We start from the raw sequence: 19,167 nt of genomic DNA, 5'->3' as shown, positions 1-19,167 counted from the left end.
TTAACGAAGTCACCCAGGTGCTCCGCTATCGACGGGAACGTCGCCTACCACTGAAAGCACAAACGCCGTTAAATTCTAGAAAATTCGCTTTCACGAGGAGTTGAACCTAGAACCTCAGATGCTACTGAGGCTTTTGTAACCACTAGACTACGTGCCTTTTTGCGGGGGCCAATGCTAGCTGTTGTCATGCGAGAGTAGAGTATCGGCATCGGCAGGCCCTAATTAATTAAACCAGCCCATAATAATACTTACTACACACAGGCCAGAGCAGAGCCCCGGATGGATGGAATGGAAGCCCGTGGGCCGGATCCTCTCTGGCCTTCCCTTTTCCCTTGCCTCCCTGTCGGGTCGACGCCGCCGCCGCCGTTCCCGTCGCGCCCTGCCACTGCCACCGGAGGAGGGAGGGCGGGCACACACCCATGGCGCTGCTCCGCGCCGCCGCAGCCGAGCTCCGCCGCCGCGCCCGCCGCTCCCCTCTCCCCCTCCCGCCGCTCTCATCTCTCCTCTCGAGCCCACCCTCCGATCCTAGCCCTCCCGCCCACTGCCGCCACCTCATAAGCCTCCGCCGGTACCCGCACCCAGCATCAGCATCCGCCTTCTCCCCCGACTCGCTGTACGCCAGGATTCTGCTACCGAGCCACTTCTCGCCCGCCTCACCCCTCTCCACCTCCTCCTCTTCCCAACCCGCGGACAAGCCACCACCGCTGACGTGGGTGGACAGCTGGATCCCGGAGGCCGCGCGGCCGTACGCCATGCTCGCCCGCCTCGACAAGCCCATCGGGACCTGGCTCCTCGCGTGGCCCTGCATGTGGTACCTTCTCTCTCTCTCTCTCTTGGATTCATTTCCTGCAGTTTGAGGTGGTTAGCGATCCAACAACTACAACACATGGAGTCATGGACACTGCTTCTTCTGGACACAAGGGCAACTCGGAATCATACATACATTGCCACCGTACAGACTCAAGTACAGTCCTTAGCTAACACAATGATCATGTAGCCAGCCATTAGCACACATTTTATCTAAATGATAAGTTGGTCCAATGATCTTGTGCCAATCTTCTGTGCATGTGTTGCTTTCTTTACACTATTAAATCCATAGCATGTTGAAGAGAGACTCAGACCTTTGCTTCGCAGGTCGATCACCATAGCAGCGATGCCAGGGCAGTTGCCTGACTTCAAAATGCTGGCACTCTTCGGATGTGGAGCTGTCCTCCTCAGGGGTGCTGGCTGCACAGTGAATGATCTTCTTGACCGCGACATTGATAACAAGGTGATTCTGTTTCTTCTTCTTCTTTTTTTCCTATGTGCATATGATCCCTTCCCTTTGTATTTTTCACTGAAATCAGCAGAGTTAAATGATCCGTGATTTTCTTACTCCACAGGTTGAGCGCACCAAAAGCAGGCCTTTTGCATCAGGTGTTCTTACTCCTTTACAGGGAGTGGGCTTCCTCGGATTTCAGCTTCTGCTGGGACTGGGCATTCTTCTCCAATTGAATAATTATAGGTATCCATGCTTCTTTGGCTATTATATTTTTACAGTATTAGATGCGTTTAGCCTAGACTGATGTAGTTTGACAGTATTAGATGCGTTTAGCCTGTCCATGCTCCTGCAAACACTGATAAGTGATTTTCAATGTCAGAGCATTATGAGCAATTGCTGGACCATTTAGGAACTCTTTATTTCAACTCTTCTTTTCTCGAGGATAAGCAAGATACCCTATGTTCTGCAACTCAATTTGATGGCAACACAATTAGTCAACTTACTATCCATGCTGTTTGGATCTCGTTTGTTTGATAAACTCACTATGCCTGAGGCTATGGCCTGGATGATTCTTTAACTGCAGCATTAATCAACGTGTTCTGGGTTTGCATCCTAAGGTTATGGTGCATACAGTACAGTTGCATTTTCTTGATTGATAACCAGGAAAATTGTCGACCATCGTGCTTATTATATATTTGCCAATACAGAAACGGATATATAGAAGCATAATATGTGCCTGTTGATGCTTGCATTATAAGCACAGCTTATTACAGTAATTTTATGTCATTTTTCTGTATGTAGCCGTATTCTGGGGGCATCTTCACTTCTTCTGGTCTTCTCATATCCCCTGATGAAGAGATTCACATTTTGGGTGTGTATTGTACATATTATGGAGGTTCAGAATACAATATTCCTGCTTACAGAGTTTAATAGCTATGTTTTTTTTTTTCAATTCATTAATAACAGCCTCAAGCTTATCTTGGCCTGACATTCAACTGGGGAGCTTTATTAGGATGGGCTGCTATTAAGGAAAGCTTAGACCCTGCAGTCGTCCTTCCATTGTATACAGCTGGTATATGCTGGACACTGGTATATGATACCATATATGCACATCAGGTGTTTCCCTGTTCACATCCTTTCATATTTATCGTTGATGAAGTGTCCATTTTAGGTTGATGTGATGTCTTATACGCATATATCTATCTATTTACATCTCAGGACAAAGAAGATGACCTCAAAGTAGGAGTTAGGTCCACAGCATTAAGATTTGGAGATTTGACCAAGTACTGGATTAGTGGTTTCGGTGCCGCATGCCTTGGCAGCTTAGCACTCAGCGGCTACAATGCTGACCTTGGTTGGTGCATACTGTAATGCTTTAGTGAATAATAATATTATGTTTATTTAATATTGACTGCAAACCTCAAATCATTTTGGACAGGATGGCCCTACTATCCATTTCTGTGTGCTGCAGCTGCGCAGTTAGCATGGCAGATTTCAACTGTGGAACTTTCCAACCGCTCTGATTGCAACAGGAAGTATGTTTTCCTTTCTTCCAGTATGCAGTCATCATTGGCATTTAAGACAATAATCTGCTTGCAATCCTATGAGAATTTGAATTCATGAATCGATTATGTGCAGGTTTGTGTCCAATAAATGGTTTGGAGCTTTGGTATTTAGTGGGATTTTATTTGGGCGTCTTGTATCATGATGAATTTATCAGGCATGCTGTTTATCCTCGTTTGTATCATATATTGATGGGTTCAATGTAGAAACCAAAACAATTTTGTGATTGTGGGAAGAATATACCAAGCGCTTCACTATGTGGACTAGCAATTGCAGCTTGGTGCGGAATGGACTTTGTAAGCTAGCTCCATCTTCGCATGGCTTGTGCTTACATCCTTGCTAAATTGCTATTTTGACATAACCTTTGCTTCTGAAGCAGGCTATTTCTCGAGCACGTCATTTTGGTGCTCTCTCCACCTCCTGTAAGCAGTTACAAGACAAAAGGAGCAGGAAAATACGTTGATGTACAATCCTTTTTTTTTTATCCTTGTGTGCTGTTACATGTGAAAAGATCAGTTAGAGCGGCCTTTTTTTTTGGATTGTTTAGCGCCTCTAGAATCTAGGTGGAAACAGATGTGCAAAAGAATTTTTTGTATGAAGCCAGAAACACAGTTCAGTTGTTTACGTACTTATGTTTTGGAGAAAATTGAGTACTCCGTATTTATTATGTTTTGGCAAAGTTGCGAAGACCACTCTTTGGAGTGGTAAAATTTGTCTGATGTTTTGGCCCATGATGGGTTGGGAATCCTGCGATGGTCTACATCACCATTCACAAAATTGGTTGGAACGGTATATTGAAGGGGGTTGTGTTGTGTACCATATATTTGAACGGTATATTGAAGGGGGTTGTGGATTACGACTAGTGACTCTGGAACATGGCCCCTCTCACATTAGCATCTTTCTTGTTGTTGTTTTTTTTTCTTTCGTTTTTCTTTGGGACCATGTTGCCGCTGTAGTAGCACTTTCCCCCGCACGGGCGATGGATGCCGATGCATAAAGAAAAAAAAAAACAAGCTCAGAGTCGCGCCTCTCATCCCAGTATACTCAGGATGTCGTGCCGGACCCACCAGCACTGGTGCATTTCCTCACTGCTTGTGCTTCCTGACCACAAGTCTGGTGTTATATATACTGAGATGGTGCTCGCTGTCCGAGCAGGGTGGTATTAAGCCACCCTGCCTGCTAGACCTCTTGCTAATGCTAGCCGCTGGTGGGAGTGCCCTGGCTGGTACGTAGAGTCGAGACTCGAGAGAGGCCTTTGGGCTGTGAGTGACTGGTTATGTCGGCCCAGCAGCCCCTGCCCCTTTCTCCCAGAATACTGGCAGCATGCATGCTAGGGCCTACAGGTCACAGGCACCACCACCATCGCATTGCACTAAACCTCCAGACAGCCACAGCAATAATACTCAAGTCCATCAATCAATTGCCAAAATATCAGCTGATCAGCATCATACTCCAGTCCAGTACAAGTGCGCTGCTACCGCCAGCTGCTTGCTACATCTACAGGAGATGGTCAGTCTACTTAACCATGGATTCTCCATCTATCGGTGTCAACCGGCCATCACCATACTTCAACAAAATTCAGACACCATAATGGCGCCTGCGGTGACTAATCAGCCGGCCGAACAAAACCCAGGCACCCCTAATGGGGGTCTGCGGTGACTGATGCATGACCTCATCACTACTCTGCCAACAATCTCTGCACCTTCCAAAATGCATCATCGTCATCCCCAGTCCAAACATAAGGAATCAATGTCCACGCTTGCGGGAGCTTGCTGGGCGACCGCGCCTCTTAAGTTTATTATTCTCGACAGCAACTTCTTCACTCCGCTTGCCGCTGTCTTCTTCACTCTGTGGATCGTCTCCTTGCGGCACTACACCTCTTCGGCAACTGCCCTGCCCTTTCGGTGGAGGCGGCTTCTCCTCTACAGATGATTTAGCTACATTGCTGGGCTCACCAGCCCAGCTCTCCAACCTGCCAAATCAGTCACAGCGTGATCATTCAACAAAATGTCTCCAACAGCTATACAATTTTTACGGCAGAAAAATATGACTGGCCAGTGTTCCTTACCCTTCTGAGGAACAAGAATCCAAAAAATTTACTACTTCGTTCAGAGCATGAAGAGCCATCTTCTTGATCTGAAGACAACATGTTTGACTCCAGGTTAGTCATCACATCATACTAACCAGATCACTGGCAATACAAAATTAATGCTAACCTCTAGTTTATCTTCATTAGCTCTGTGGGAAGAAGGAAGTCGTCTAAACTCCCCAGTCAACTTGATACACTCGCCAACATTTTCAGGGGAAACAAAGTCCAGCGCAACTTTGATGCAAGACTGCACAGATGGACATGGTTCCATCAGTCAGAACCATGATATTTGATCCCACAACAAAACAAGAGTAAAATTGAGCTGGATTGTCACGAAGGTAAAGATCTGCCACACCTTCAAATTTCTCACTTGATGAGGACATCCAGCGGGAATGAAAACTGCTTCGCCAAGCTTCTGCTCAAATGTCCAGGGTTCAATACCTAAAGCAGGGAAGCCAACAGACGAGAAGAGGGGCATGCCATTTTCAGATAAAAATCATTCAAGAGATCTCAAGGCACGGGGGTGGCATTTTTTCTAACCATATTCTTCCTTGAGCTTTCTCTTATGCTCTGCAGTTAAGTAGAAACTCTGGTCGTGTATCGGGTGAATAACCTGTTCAGTTAACATGAACAGTGATTGTTGGTCAGCATATAAAAGTACAAAGGAAAATAGTTCTTTAATGACTGCAACAAGAATATGACCTGCTTCACTGGATTGCAGTGAATATGCCGGAATTCAGAGGAATGTTTCCTAAGATAATCTTGTAATTTCTCGGAATCCTCTCTACGAAAGATATCCCATAAAGCACCGCCCGTGTTCTGCTGCTCTGGGCCTTCCCCCGCAGCAGGCTTTTCCTGAATGTCTTTGGAATTTTGTTTTGCATCAGTGCCATTGCAATCAACCTTTTTAGGTTTCTCTTCTTGAGATTTGGTGCCAACTTCCTTGAGAGTTCCACCTCTAGATCTCTTTCCATGCTGTCCCATGTCAATACCATCTGAAATGCAATGAGATCCATTATGCATCTTATGAGATGCATTGATCTCATTACTTGGAGCTGGGCACTGCCCTAGTTCACTTCGTGAAACAGATTCATGAGACGACTCTTTATCCTTTGTATCGCTTTCAGAATCATCAGGTGGTAAAGCATTGATGTCCAAACCTGCATGAGGCATGCAAGAAATGCCACAAGGCTTTAAAACAAACAGAATAACTCAATCATTACCAAAAGTAAATTTGCGTTACAAACCATTAAAACTGGATTTATTGGCATGATTGTCTTCCCTACTATATGAGGTATTTGATTCTTCATCAACAGATTTATCCCTCTTTTCAATTGGAGATTGTGATAACCTGAGATCAGTGCTGGATTCTAGACCCCCATATAATTCCTGAAGATCTTGCGCCCGCATGTCTTGTTGGATTTTTTCAATTTGGCAAAGACTAGTCTGACAAGTCACTTCAGCTGTGTGTGTTAAGATATTTACCTGGTTAAATCACACAACTTCCACAATCAATATTGACCTTGTTAGATAACAAGATCCAATAAACTGATAGATAAGAAATAAAAACCATTAAAAGTTCAACAAATGAGCTAGGTACCCAGCAACGGAAAACATCTGCTGGGAGAGCAAGATATAGTAAGTGGACAGTACCCAGGGACCTGGCTGAAGTCAATTTTGTTCAGCACTGAAACCTCATGTAGAACAAAACGAGAAGAACATAATCATTAATAAACATAACATACCGCATCAGAAATGTCACAGTGAAGCTTGGTCACAGAATCACCCCTGCCTAGCTCTTTGTGGAACCCATAAGCAATGTAACTTTTGGGTCCAAGATCTGGCTTCAAGACACCAGTAGGAAGCTTAACTGCGAGATTTAGCGGGCCATATCGTGGATCAGTATACTCAGGAAACGGTAATGCGCTAATAAATTCAGCACCATGACGAGGCAATCGCTGGTCAAAGGAACTAGAAGGAGGCCAGTCTTTTAGCTTAAGCATCTCAGGCCAGTGAGTCCTAGTATGAGCTCTGCCAGATGTATATCCCGAAAAGAACATATGTATATTAATTTCCACCTGCAGCATGAATGCATAGTAAGCACCTGCATATAAAGCTGCAAAAGAAGGAAACAAGGCACATCTAAATTCAAGCAGAGACTCATAAATATCCCTATCTAAAATGAGAACTTCAATTTGAGCAATGAAGTTTGCAAATACTACTATAATACATGTTCTCTTCTTCTGGACAGAAACTATTATATCCAAGCCAGATAAATATGACCAGCATGATATTAGAAAAATGAACATATCGCCTAAAAAAAGGTTTCCTCAAGAATAGAGTTACCACACCTCACACCAATCAAGGCAATCTAATGCGACTACAGCGAATTGCTCATCTTCTGCTTTGCCTTTGGTTCTTTCCCGCAATGCCCGCCACATTACCATTGGTTCCCAACTCAGACCAGAAGTTAACTGAAGGACATCAGATACAACTGGCTCACCCTTTGCCCAATGCATCTGAAAGTGCACTAGATCATCATCATGGATATCAGTAGCAACCGGACAATAAAGGAAGTTATCACTTGAGTCCTTCCTGTTAGCAGCCTCTCGTACTGATTTGCAGTCAGTTCTTATCTTGCCTGAATGATCAAAGCAAGGGCACCGACCACTTCTGACAATTGCTTTAGCAAACATTTCACTTCTGAGAACTTTGTCAGCTCTATCGTCTAGCTCAGCAAGTATCTTCTCTGGAAACAAACACTTGAGGTCCATTAGTGTACCACCACATCCTCCTATTTCCTTTGGTGGACAAGGTATGCTACCATTAATCTTTGCTTTCCACAGGTGCAGATGGTTATTGAACTTCTCAACAGCAGCCATGTCATTGTGAGGCTCGCCATTCGAGGAGTTCTTATGCCTCCTCGAAGAGAGACTTTTATTAGCATCCTTTGACTGAAGGCCAAAAGCATAACTCCTACCTCTATTTTCATACTCCAGAATCTCCACCTCTTCTCCTCCTGGGATCTCACCTTTGCGAAGCTCCTTGCAGCAGTTAAGGCAAAGATCATAGAAACAATGTTTGCAACTTCTATGAAAATTGACTATAGAAGTTCTACACCTATTGCTGCAATAGAGCAAAGGACAGATTAGATGCCAGCCATTAGATTTATCACATGAAGTAAATGAACATGGAAATAGACCAACCAATAGACACGGTCATCTAAGTCGCACTCAGCTTGTTCCACCTTGATTCCATTTACTGAAACTCCTGCCCACAAAACCAGATGGGCATTTAAGCAACCACAACTATCAGTCTGTGTCCCATAAAACCACAGTATCATACCTTGTATTTGGGCCTCTACTTCCTTCTCCTCCATCTGCTCCTGTTGCATTTCTCTCATCCAAGGAAGCAGCAAGCTTACAATATGGCATGCATAACGAATTTGATTTTCTTGAGAAATCTCCTTTTTCGGAGGCTAGTCACACGGAATGGGATAAATCATTAACAACGAAAGACAATTTGAATCCATAGCAGAAGAAATGCAAATATTGTAATTTGGCAAGAGATGCTAAGCGTGTACCTCTTCAACTCCTCTCATCCGTAGGCATGCCTTGCAATTACAGTTCTTGCGACAATATGGGCATTTCGCAGCAAATTCATCTTCTGGCAAATTAGGATACCTATTTACAAAAACAGTTTTGAGTCACTGAATCCTGTGCAACACACAAGATGAAACAACATGGCATGTCATTCATCAATAGCTGGTGAAACCAAAGTATTAGAAACAAAGCGCTTCCAATAAATGTAGCATGTTAAACTAAAGGAGACCAGTAAAGCACAAAAAAACTTAATGCCCATAGAAAACATCGGTCAATTATGACATATTGTGTGCAAGTTATATATGTAACTGTCATATCGCAAGAAAAAAGTATATGGTGAGAAATGCAATCAGTAGGAAATATGGTTGAGATGACACACCATAGTTCTATGCATGGCACACAGAATCTCTTTTTCTTGCATGACTGACACCAGACCACCCTTCCTTTGTCTTTCCTCTGACATTGGTGGCACATGAGGGCATTTTCCCCCATCAAAATCGTCCTCCCTACCTAGATAATTTAAACAGATTTTGCATTCGTAAAAATAGTTGTGAAACCAGTCGACAAACAACTTAACATCAGGAAACAAGTAGCTCACCATAACATTTGCATCGTATTTTTTATCCTTGGCAGATGGGAGCTTCTTTTCCTCTCTATCCATGTTTTTCAACTCAGACTCTTTCCCCACATCTCTTCTTTTCCGCCTCTTTGCGATCTGCGAAAACTCGCCAGTCTTTGACTCCTTGCCCCTTGCTGCCTCAGCATCACTCTGCTAAGTAAAACAAATGGTAAGCTTGACAATATGTAAGAGAAGGTCAGACTGAATTTGCTGGCATCCTACCACACGACAAGCACTAGCATCCCAAAAGATTAGATAATAAACTGCAGATCTTTAGGGTCACTAGGTCATACCAGAGTTCTCTAAAATGTCTGCAGGCACAATGATAAGTATAATAGGTGCACATAGCACATTCCAACCTTTCAGGACTTACCGATGCACACTGCACATTCCAACTTTTTCAGGACAAAGTTCACCATTTTGTGGGTAGGAAACTTAAGGTTTCATCTTGTAGCTAGGTACATAATTTATGAGTTAAAAACTATGAAGTATAGTAGAGACTTAAAGGTTAATAAACTGTTACAGAGGACAAAGGAGGAGTTGCGTCAAAAAGTAAGGTTTCCCTTCCTTTATACGTGGCTAAAAAATCATTCAGAAATCAACTATTGCTGAGGATGTTATGTAAATATACCCCATTCATTTCACCGTTGCTTTTGCCATTTGAGAACTGGGCCATACTGTCCAGTTCGCCCACTTTCGTCTTTCTTGGTCTTCCTCTCTTCTTCCCAGAATCATTGCTTTTAGGCCTCTCGTGGATGACTGCCGTTTCCTCATCATCCTGCTGGCAAAATTGCAATTAATCAATTCAAGTTCAGCACAGAAAGAACCAATCCAACAAAAATACGTGTGTGCGTGGCCCGTAAAACGCATATATCTGTAGTAAATCGAGGATTCCGGTAAAGAATCCGCGAAATGGCAATGGGGAAGGACGACAGTATGTCGAAAACTTAAGCTTCTTCTTCCATTATACATCAGGAACACAAAGCAAAAATAGAAATACCTTAAGTGATTGACTGACCGCCCCAGAAAAATGCATCGTTCCTTATCGGCATTGTCAAAATAGTGAGATATAATAATCAAACCGCACCTCAAAGCGATGCAATCATGCAACCCGAAATGAAACAAGGGGAAGAGAATCTGCACACCTCGGTATCGCTGTCGCGCTCGTAGAATGCGTTGGCCGACGGCCTTCTCTCCCTGAGCACCCGAGGACCCGCCGCCACCCCGCGGCCTAGATCCCCGGGGCTTATCGCCCGCGACGCCAGAGCCCGGTCGCCGGTGCAGCGGCGCCCTTTGGTCCGCAGTTTCGGCTTGGGCGTATTCTTCTTCTTCGTCTTGAAGCTACCTTTGGGCCTCCCTCTCTTCCGCTTTGTCTCCTCGCCACCTCCGGCCGCGGGAACCTCTTCCGTAGCCCCCGATTCAACATCGATCCCCTCAGTATCCTCCGCCATGGATTGGCCGGCTGAAGGAAGGAGGGAAGGAGGCGCCGTCGGTGGTGCAGCAGCAGTAAAATCCCCCACTCCCAGCAGTGACCGCCAGCGTTTTTAGCTGCTGCGTCGTGGAGATTTTTCCGTTTTGCCTCCGCAGCTTTTGAGGATTTTGGCCGTGTTTGGAGAGACCCTTAAATTTTTTTCAAAAAAAAAGACAAATGTATGTATGGAGTATTAAACAAAGTTTATTTGCGAAACTTTTTTATAGATAGCTGTAATATTTTGAGATGAATCTAATGAGCCAAGTTCTATCATGATTGGCTACAGTGATGCTACAGTAACCACGCCTAATCATCCCCGACTATACAGTCAAATGCCTCATCAGTTACAGTACCATAGTTGTGGAGGTGGATTCGTGATTATACTTTATTTAATACCTCTAATTAGTGGTCAAATCACCGAAAAAATTTTATAAATTTTTTTTCAGGGGCCATCCAAACACGGCCTTTCTGGAAAATGACCTGCCCATGTTTAGTTCCCAAAAAATTTCTTATAATAACCATTACATCGAATCTTTGGACATATATATAGAGTATTAAATGCAGTTGAAAAAATAACTCATTACACATTTTAATTGTAAACGACGAGACAAATTTTTTAAATCTAATTAGTCTATAATTGAATATTAATTATCAATAAAATATGCTACAGTATTAAAATCTAAAAAATTTCACGAACTAAACAAGACCTGAATTTTCATAGAAATGACCTAACTCGTGTCAATGATAAAAGCTTTTAGTTCCATCTTAATACTGCATGGTAACCGAGTGCACGTCTAGGAGAATGTTTTCATCTTGCCAAACAGCTCTAATTTCTTCTAGATTTTATGAGCCGCTAGGTGGGAGAATAATTTTTGGCGGGAAACACTGTTTTTAAATATAGTGTAATTATATGTTTTTATAATAATAATAATAATGCTACAGTGTGGTACCTGACATGGTAGAACAACCATCAGATGGGTTGTGAAGACTAAGGGCCTGTTTGGCAGGGCTCCGGCTTTTCCAAAAACAGCTCCGGCTCCGGCTCCTCAGATGGAGCGGCTTCTCTGGTGGAGTTGGAGCCGTTTTAGAAAATGTTTGGCAAAACAGCTTCACTTGTTAGATTGATGTGTAAGCCGCGTGAAGCCACGATTTCATGGCTTCACCTTGCCTGTGTAAGCCGCCGATGGCTTCAGGACCGGCTTCACACGTGAAGCCGGTTACAAAACAAACGTTTGGGAGGGTTTCACCTGGAGCCACTCGTGAAGCCGCTCCAGAAGCCCTCAAATGGGGCCTAAAGAGAAGAGAACGTGTGGAAGGAAGTGGGTGAAAAGTGAATAGAATACAGATGGAGGAGGATATCGCAAGAAAAGCTGGGGGAGGAGGGGGGTTTGCGCAAACAAGAATTTTTGTCAAAGCCCGCCGGCCTACTTCTCTGTGACAGCATGGCCCCACACGTCAGTTGGGCAGAAAACAGGGGGCGGCTCTGCCTGTTTGGATTCGAATTTTGAACCCCAATTCAATTCCCCAAAGCGAAGCCGCGGCCGGGAAAAGGGTTGCCTGCCCGCCTTCCCGAAGCGAAAGCGGTTTTCGTTTCCCAGGCTGGCACCTGGCAGGGTAGCCGCATCGGAGAGGAGAAGAAGAAGAAGAAGATGGTTTGGCTGCCGTACACGGCCACCCGCAGGCAGCGCGCCGCTACCGCCTGCCTCTTCCTCACCGGCGCCGCCCTCATCGTCGCCGCCGCCCGCCTCTCCTACGCCAACATCGAACCGCAGCGCGCCAAGGCCGCCGAGCGACGCCGCGTCCTCGAGGCCTTCATCCGCCGCAAGCTCGGATCAGAGTCAGACCACCAACAGCGACAGGATCCGCCGCCCACCAAGCCCCCCTAGCGCCCGCGACTTGTCATCCTTTTTCCAGATTCCGCACTCGCCCCTTGCCTTGGGGATCTCGTGCTTTTCTTCTATTGCTACTCTCTAGTCTCTACTACTATCACTACCAGCATTGTTAATTAAAATAAATGTAAATGTTGGAATTCTGCTGCGATTACCTCGCTTCTACAGTACTATTATGTTCACTGCAATTTTATTTTTCGTCAATCCGTATCACATTCATTATTGATTGATCCTGACACGCGCATTGTTACTAGCACATTATTCTAGCACCGAGCAGTCCAGCACATGTAGCTCGGCTCGACAAGTTCCCAATTTATGTCAGATTTTGATAGCTCTGTCTTGGGCTTTTGTCGCTATATAAGCTTGTGATTGCACTGCCATGGACCGGAAAACATCTTTTACTCCATCTAAATATTGTCCCAACGAAATCTTCAGTTTTTGTAACATGCATACAACCATGTCAGCCATTTCTTTTATCTCTTTCAACTCTATGACTTATCTCTGAATTCCTTGAAATAACCAATCCAATTGTCTTGTGCTCTGCAGGTTATTCATGGTCCGCTGGAGCAATGTCATTGATGTTATCTATGCTGATAATTTAAGGCTGACCAGAAGTAGATAAAACTGTGTAAGCTAGTCTAAGGATTATTCTTGACGGTCAGCAGTGCCCTTATGGCCCCCTCAGGTCAGCTAGCTATTTTGCACGAGTTACAGTGTAGTTGCAGTCAAAATTCTGTCACCTGTGAATAGTATCTGACGTTCCATGCACTGCATGTAGGAGCATATTTCTGTGTTATTTCGGCACTGTTTGGCTTCTAACTGGCCAAGCAACGGCTGCTCTAATTGGAAGAATTGGTTGGAGAAACCAGCCTGAAATATATGAGGCACACAAGTTCCGGTGACTTGTTCAGATGGAGTGATGAACTTATCCTGCAGGTAAGTGAACATCTCCTACCTGCTTACCCCTAATAAGGTGTCCAGTATCGTTTCTTGCTTGAAGTTCTTACGGTATTGTCTGCTTTCATCTGTCGTTACGAGTAACTCAGCAACAGCTCGTGTGTGACAGTCATAGATTAGGCTCTGATTATGTAGAGAAATTAAAATATTTGAAACAAGTTCTGGAGGATCTTATGCCGGTGGTGAGCGATAGATGGGAGGATTACTAAATGTTTTTTTTCTACCGAATATGGGTCGGTGGGCCTGTATTCTCCTATTCCCTTAATGGGCCCGATATCTGCACGATGGTGATTGGGTGGGGGATTTCGTTTTCCAGGCCCACTGACATCTCAATCTGTCTCCGGCAGCTGGTAGTATAGTATAAAAATGGCAGGCAGATAATTACGTGTGATAATCCAAGAGCATGGTTGACGTATGATGATGATTTATGCAGTTCCTTTTTTCACAAAATACATTTAATATTTATAGCTGTTCCTTGCCTTCCATAGCCCTTGTGGCCTGATTGAATGTGCAAAGTTGGGGGAATCTTGATAAAATCCAATATCAATTCGTGCAAGCAATATATGCTAGTAGGTTGGATTAAAGATTAGCAGCCCGGAGATGAATTAGTTTGCATATATTATATGTGAAAATCTATTCTATATGTGAATCTGAAATGGGGGGCCCAACCCAGTTGATGATCTTGTTCCTTGATGTCGTGTCTACAGAGCTTTGTTGAAGCCTGGCTTGACTTATCGGCGCCATGATCATACGCTGCTACTGCTCCATACTGGTTACTACTGCCACCGATACTCTCCGTCCGATAATATAAGTATTTTTACGTTTAGTCAAAATCAAATTTAAACTTTGACTATAAATATTAAATAATTTATAAAGATCTATAAAATAAAAATGACATTATTAGATTCGTCACGAAAACAATTATCATAATATATAAGTGTTTATATTTAAAATAATTCATTCATAAGAATATTGATGGTTAAAATTAAATAAGTTTGATTTTGATCAAATCTAAAAATGTTTATATTTTGGGATAGAGGGAGTACTGGAGAGGAGGGAAGGGAGGGTCCACATGGGCATCAGTCACCAACGGATGTCAACAGAGACCGACGGTGTCACGGGCATAGTCACCAATGGTTACTCCTAGAGAGAAAGAGAGAGATCGCAGATAACGGCATGCAGTTGCTTTGGCTTGCTTGGAGCCCTGCATCTGCCTTGCTGGCTTGCTGCCACTTTGCACTGCAAGGGACCCCATCCCATCGTACGGGCTGGATGGCGATGCCTCACCCACCTTCGCATCTCATCTTCTTCTTGGCTAGTTGAGTTGGGTCCAGCTAGCTATCCATCTACTCCAGGAGAGGGAGGGAGGATCGATGGGATCTTAAAAACCGTCCTCAATCTCCTGTAATCCACTTGTAAGTCCGGTCTGCTTGATACTCGTTGCTGTGTTGTGTGTTTGCATTGGTTGGTTAAATACACACCTGCTCATTTCTTCTTCTTTTTTCCTCAAAAAAAAGAGAGAAGGAAAACGTACCAACAGTAGCTGGTCCTGCATCCAATCAGCGCTCTCCGCGTGTCCCACCCGCTCCTCACTGCAGCAGGCCGACGTGGCAACCCGAGCCATCTAAAACGTCGCCTCCCAACAATATCCACATCCTGTGGCTGCTGAGGAATGAGAGGCTGCTATTCATGTTCTAGGAAGTACTACGAAGGCAGTCGTTGATTAGTACTCCCACTGCAAGAGAACAAAAGGGTCCTGATTCGGTGAAGATAGATTGTGCTTGTGCTGCTGCCGTAATGACCTCATACAAAGCTGATAATACTTTGCAATTATTTATTTTTAGAAAAAGATGAACTGACCCTTGGATTTTCCCTCTCTCTAGTGCATTTTCCCTCTCTTTCTCTCTCTCTAGTGCACGTATGTTACTACGGGTAATCTAATAAACTTATGTAGTACTCCCTCCATCCAATTATTTAAGGTCCATTTGTTCATGACCCAAAGACCAAGGAAGAATTAACCTGAAGAGAAAATGCAATTACTTCATCCTTAGGCTGGTTCCAACAGTGGGTCTGCAGCCCCAGCCCGCAGCCACAGTCACATCAGCGCCACGTCAGCTCTCGCCAGCCCACTCGACCCCAGTGCTCCATCAGTGAGCCTGCAGCCTCAGCCCACAGCCACATCAGCGCTACGTCAGCTTTTCCATTCCAGACTTAACCATTTCAAAATGCGTTCTTTTATAATTTAAATGGACACAATAACCTCATTTTATTAAATTTAAAAATTCGGAAATTACATAAAAAATTTGAAATAAAAATTGGGGACGAAATTTGTGATTTTTTGGAATTTTTTTTCGATTTTTTTGGAGTTCAAACGGTCAAAAATGGCTAATTGCAACGGCTAGCTGACGTGGTAGCCGTTGGCCAATCACAGAGCGCCATGTGGCAGCCGACCGGACGCCGAGTCGGTACCGACCGGCCGGGTCGGTATCGACCGGCCGGTACCGACCGCGCGCGGCTCCAACGCCGGTCGGTACCGACCGCCCGGCCGGTCGGTAGCGCTACCGCCCCGCGCTCTCGGTTTCCGCGCTTACCGACCGGCGCGGGTCGGTAGCCGGGTCGGTACCGACCGGCGGGGGTCGGTACCGACCCCCGTTGGAACCAGCCTTAGTCTCTTATATGGGATTTGGCCGCTGGGGATCCACTGTGCACAGGCATGGCTGGGGAAGAAATTGATGGACGTGCGGCAGATTGGAAAAAAAAAACCCACGGCCACAGCGGATCCGTTGGGAAGCCTCAGGGTTTTATCCCATGCATGGCGGGGGAGTTACTCCGCCACGATCCACGAAGCGTGGCGCGCCAAGACTCCAAAGAAAACCGGAATAGGCCTTGCACACTTGTATTTTTCGGATTTCCTAATAGGCCTTGGATAGTTGGATGGAGAGAGTACTGTCAACTTTGTGTTCAAACTGTCCAAGTCATGACGTAATTGTGCGAGACATTAATTGTTCGTGTTCTGATTGGAATTTCGTATAATTTATTCGGATTCCGATTGGATTTCTATTGATTTGTTCGGATTGTGATTAGGATTCCGATCGATGGATAAAAAAATATTGCCCATTTTAGAAATAGTAGAGATAGAGATAACACGTATCCGTACATGTGGTTTAGCACATTTACGAACGGATTATTGCCTGCCGGTGCCGGGGGATATATGAATCAATATGGAAGCACGAAGGAAGAAGAAGAAGAAATACTCGTAGTCAGCTAGCTGGAGTGCTGGAGCAAAGGAAAGGAAATGAAAGCACTCCAATAATTCATCTCCTCTCCTGCTAGCAAGGCAGGGGAAACTTTCCAGCTTCTCTGCTTGGCAGCTAGTACCAACCAACCCGTTGCCATTTTTTGGGGACAGGGTTCCTCTGCCGTCCGTCCCCTTCACAATTGGGTCAATGACGCTCCCACGCATCAGTGTCCAGGGCGACGCTGTCTCCGTGAACTCGTTCCCAATTTTTCCCCATTTCCCTGATGTGCTTTTTTATTTATTAATGTATGCCCTACCAAACCAAACTAAAACCAGACCAAGCTAGAGAGAACGGACACAGGCACTGAATCCTGTGGAGTCGCGATGTTCATCCAGAGCAGCAGCATACAGTAATAGTATGTTGGCAGGCAGGGGATACTGAAGAAGACTCGAGTCAACGTCCGTCGAACCATTGCCGTGCGGTGTGCAAAATCCTGAATGCAAGATGGAAAAACATATGGCAAGTGAGATGGCATCGTCGTTTGAACCGAACTGAATTCACTTTGTTTGGCTGGCTGCGGCGGGTGTTTGGTACTAATTTATTATGAGAAAAAAAATATTATTATTTAGCTGGTGGCTGGTCTGATTTGGTTGTTAGCTCACACAGCCAATTGAATTGAACGGAAAAACGGAAAGTAGGAGAAGCTTGCTTTACACGTCACCGGGGAAAGCAACAACAGGCAGTATTATTTATCTATAATTTATTTATTCATCAGTAGGTAAATTCTGGATTGGAATTGGAGCTGGAGTTCACACTTCCTGAATTCGGATATTCCCTCCCTCCGTCTTCCATCCAATCCAATCAGTGTCCCGTCCATCTCCGGAACCATCTCTCTGACATCCGGGCCATCCTTTCCGCGGGGCCCACCCGTCATCCACGCACGGTGGCCTGGAAGAGGCGAGGCGTCTGTGTGGTCCCCACCACCGCGGACATGTGTCTGCCTGCCTGCTCCGGTGCTCCCTCTTCCTCCCTCACCTGATCACCTCAGTGGCTGCCTCGGCCTGGGCTTGCTGTGGCTGTGGCCTCCTCGCCTCGCCTCGCCTCTCCTCAATCATTAGCCCAGAGAGAGAACCCGAACAGAGGAGAGAAGCGGGGGGAGGAGCTCTGCTCTTCTTCCACCCACCCACCACCTCTAGGGCAGCACAGCAGGGCTGGCTCTACCACGTCCACGACCACGAGTCAGTCAGTCAGTCGCCACCACCACCACCCGCATCCAGTCGGTCAGCCAGCCAGTCCCACCACACCACTGGCACCCACCCAGCACCAAATTAGCTACGTAGTAGGGAGGATAGAGAGAGAGAGAGAGGGGGGATGACCACCAGGCCTGCAGCAGAGGGGGGCGCCGCCGCCGCCGCCGCCGACAATAAGCAGCTCGTCCCCGCCTCCAGCGGCACCGTCCGCAAGGCCCCCTCCAAGGACCGCCACAGCAAGGTCGACGGCCGGGGCCGCCGCATCCGCATGCCCATCATCTGCGCCGCTCGCGTCTTCCAGCTCACCCGCGAGCTCGGCCACAAGTCTGACGGCCAGACCATCGAGTGGCTGCTCCGCCAGGCCGAGCCCTCCATCATCGCCGCCACCGGCACCGGCACCACCCCGGCCTCCTTCTCCACCTCCTCGCCATCCTCCCTCCCCTCCTCCTCCCAGACCACGCCAACCGCCGCCGCGCCCTTCATCCTCGGCAAGCGCGCCCGCGACGACGCCGGCGCCGACGCCGAGCCCACGGTCGCCGCCCCCGCCCCGGGATTCTGGGCGCTGCCGGGGCGGGCAGACTTGGGCCAGCTCTGGAGCTTCGCCGCAGCGCCGGAGATGATGGTGGCCACGGCCGCCACGCCGGCCATGGCGGGGGAGGCGTCCGCAGCCCGGGTCGGGAACTACCTACCCATGGCGCAGGGCAACCTCAACCTGCTCGCCTACTTCTCCGGCGGGCCAGCTCCAACGGCCACAGCCGGACGGGCGGAGGAGGAGAGCGCACGCTGAACGTTGCCTTGTTTCATAGGCTCCGCCATCGGCTCACCACATCTATCTAGGGTTTTCCACCTTTTATTTATCAGGTTTTTCTTCCTTGAGACTTGTTGCTCCTCCTCCCCTCGGTTTGCTTTCCTTCATTCCTTCCTTGGCGTCGCTGCTCATCTCTCATTCCTTGTGTGTGTGTGTGTGTGTGTGTGTGTGTGTGTGTGTGTGTGTGTGTGTGTGTGTGTGTGTGTGTGTGTGTGTGTGTGTGTGTGTGCAAGTGTCACTCGGCTCAGCTCATTTCTGGTTTCCTCTCTGGTCTCTGGAGTACCAGGAGCTCACTTCTGGTTTCCTCTCTAGAGTACCAGGAGGCTGCAGAATTGGGTGGCCTTGAGCAAGAGCACCTGCAAAATTGCTCCACCTACCTCACTCGAGTCCTCAGCTCACCCACCCCATGACCTGGTTTT

At 46.3% G+C, this 19,167-nt stretch overlaps 3 protein-coding genes and 1 long non-coding RNA gene across 8 annotated transcripts; 3 read left to right on the top strand and 1 right to left on the bottom strand.

The window, feature by feature from the left end:
• The first annotated feature begins 304 nt into the window (after positions 1-304).
• On the top strand, positions 305-3,503 carry LOC120650716 (4-hydroxybenzoate polyprenyltransferase, mitochondrial-like). Its single transcript, XM_039927951.1, has 9 exons — positions 305-811; positions 1,135-1,270; positions 1,383-1,504; positions 2,063-2,132; positions 2,228-2,377; positions 2,480-2,615; positions 2,700-2,796; positions 2,900-3,120; positions 3,204-3,503. The coding sequence occupies exons 1-8, from the start codon at positions 420-422 to the stop codon at positions 2,967-2,969; spliced, it is 1,173 nt and encodes a 390-aa protein (XP_039783885.1). The 5' UTR covers positions 305-419; the 3' UTR covers positions 2,970-3,120; positions 3,204-3,503.
• A 718-nt stretch (positions 3,504-4,221) lies between these two features.
• On the bottom strand, positions 4,222-10,674 carry LOC120650691 (lysine-specific demethylase JMJ25-like). Of its 5 annotated transcripts, none has more exons than XM_039927907.1 (16): positions 10,280-10,674; positions 9,766-9,915; positions 9,114-9,287; positions 8,895-9,025; positions 8,497-8,596; positions 8,259-8,391; positions 8,120-8,183; positions 7,265-8,039; positions 6,659-6,991; positions 6,161-6,398; positions 5,616-6,073; positions 5,454-5,526; positions 5,269-5,354; positions 5,041-5,160; positions 4,893-4,960; positions 4,222-4,796 (listed from the first exon to the last, which is right to left on the bottom strand). In XM_039927907.1, exons 1-16 carry the CDS (start codon positions 10,583-10,585, stop codon positions 4,571-4,573), a joined length of 3,435 nt encoding a protein of 1,144 aa, XP_039783841.1. In that variant the 5' UTR covers positions 10,586-10,674; the 3' UTR covers positions 4,222-4,570. The 5 variants fall into 5 exon arrangements, with proteins under 5 accessions (XP_039783841.1, XP_039783858.1, XP_039783873.1 ...); XM_039927924.1 differs by having other exon boundaries at positions 9,114-9,284; XM_039927939.1 differs by lacking the exon at positions 10,280-10,674 and adding an exon at positions 10,135-10,185.
• A 1,825-nt stretch (positions 10,675-12,499) lies between these two features.
• On the top strand, positions 12,500-15,327 carry LOC120650685. The gene is made up of 5 exons (XR_005665774.1): positions 12,500-13,179; positions 13,273-13,430; positions 14,159-14,223; positions 14,489-14,866; positions 14,969-15,327. It is a non-coding gene; the product is annotated as an uncharacterized LOC120650685 (long non-coding RNA).
• A 2,197-nt stretch (positions 15,328-17,524) lies between these two features.
• LOC120650677 (transcription factor TCP7-like) lies at positions 17,525-18,871 on the top strand. Its single transcript, XM_039927889.1, has one exon. The coding sequence runs from the start codon at positions 18,062-18,064 to the stop codon at positions 18,725-18,727; it is 666 nt and encodes a 221-aa protein (XP_039783823.1). The 5' UTR covers positions 17,525-18,061; the 3' UTR covers positions 18,728-18,871.
• The last annotated feature ends 296 nt before the right edge of the window (positions 18,872-19,167 follow it).

This window comes from Panicum virgatum, chromosome 1K (genome assembly GCF_016808335.1).
Source record: "Panicum virgatum strain AP13 chromosome 1K, P.virgatum_v5, whole genome shotgun sequence".
Classification (NCBI taxonomy): Eukaryota; Viridiplantae; Streptophyta; class Magnoliopsida; order Poales; family Poaceae; genus Panicum; species Panicum virgatum.
The sequence above is the reverse complement of the archived record's forward strand: the minus strand, read 5'-3'. Positions and strand labels throughout refer to the sequence as shown.

Coding starts and splice junctions, on each gene's coding strand:
- LOC120650716 (XM_039927951.1), top strand. CDS start 420: ATGGCGCTGCTCCGCGCCGCCGCAGCCGAGCTCCGCCGCCGCGCCCGC. Junction 812..1,134: donor CTCGCGTGGCCCTGCATGTG/GTACCTTCTCTC, acceptor TTTGCTTCGCAG/GTCGATCACCATAGCAGCGA. Junction 1,505..2,062: donor CTCCAATTGAATAATTATAG/GTATCCATGCTT, acceptor TTCTGTATGTAG/CCGTATTCTGGGGGCATCTT.
- LOC120650691 (XM_039927907.1), bottom strand. CDS start 10,585: ATGGCGGAGGATACTGAGGGGATCGATGTTGAATCGGGGGCTACGGAA. Junction 8,184..8,258: donor AGTAGAGGCCCAAATACAAG/GTATGATACTGT, acceptor TTTTGTGGGCAG/GAGTTTCAGTAAATGGAATC. Junction 6,399..6,658: donor ACTGTGACATTTCTGATGCG/GTATGTTATGTT, acceptor TGATTTAACCAG/GTAAATATCTTAACACACAC.
- LOC120650677 (XM_039927889.1), top strand. CDS start 18,062: ATGACCACCAGGCCTGCAGCAGAGGGGGGCGCCGCCGCCGCCGCCGCC.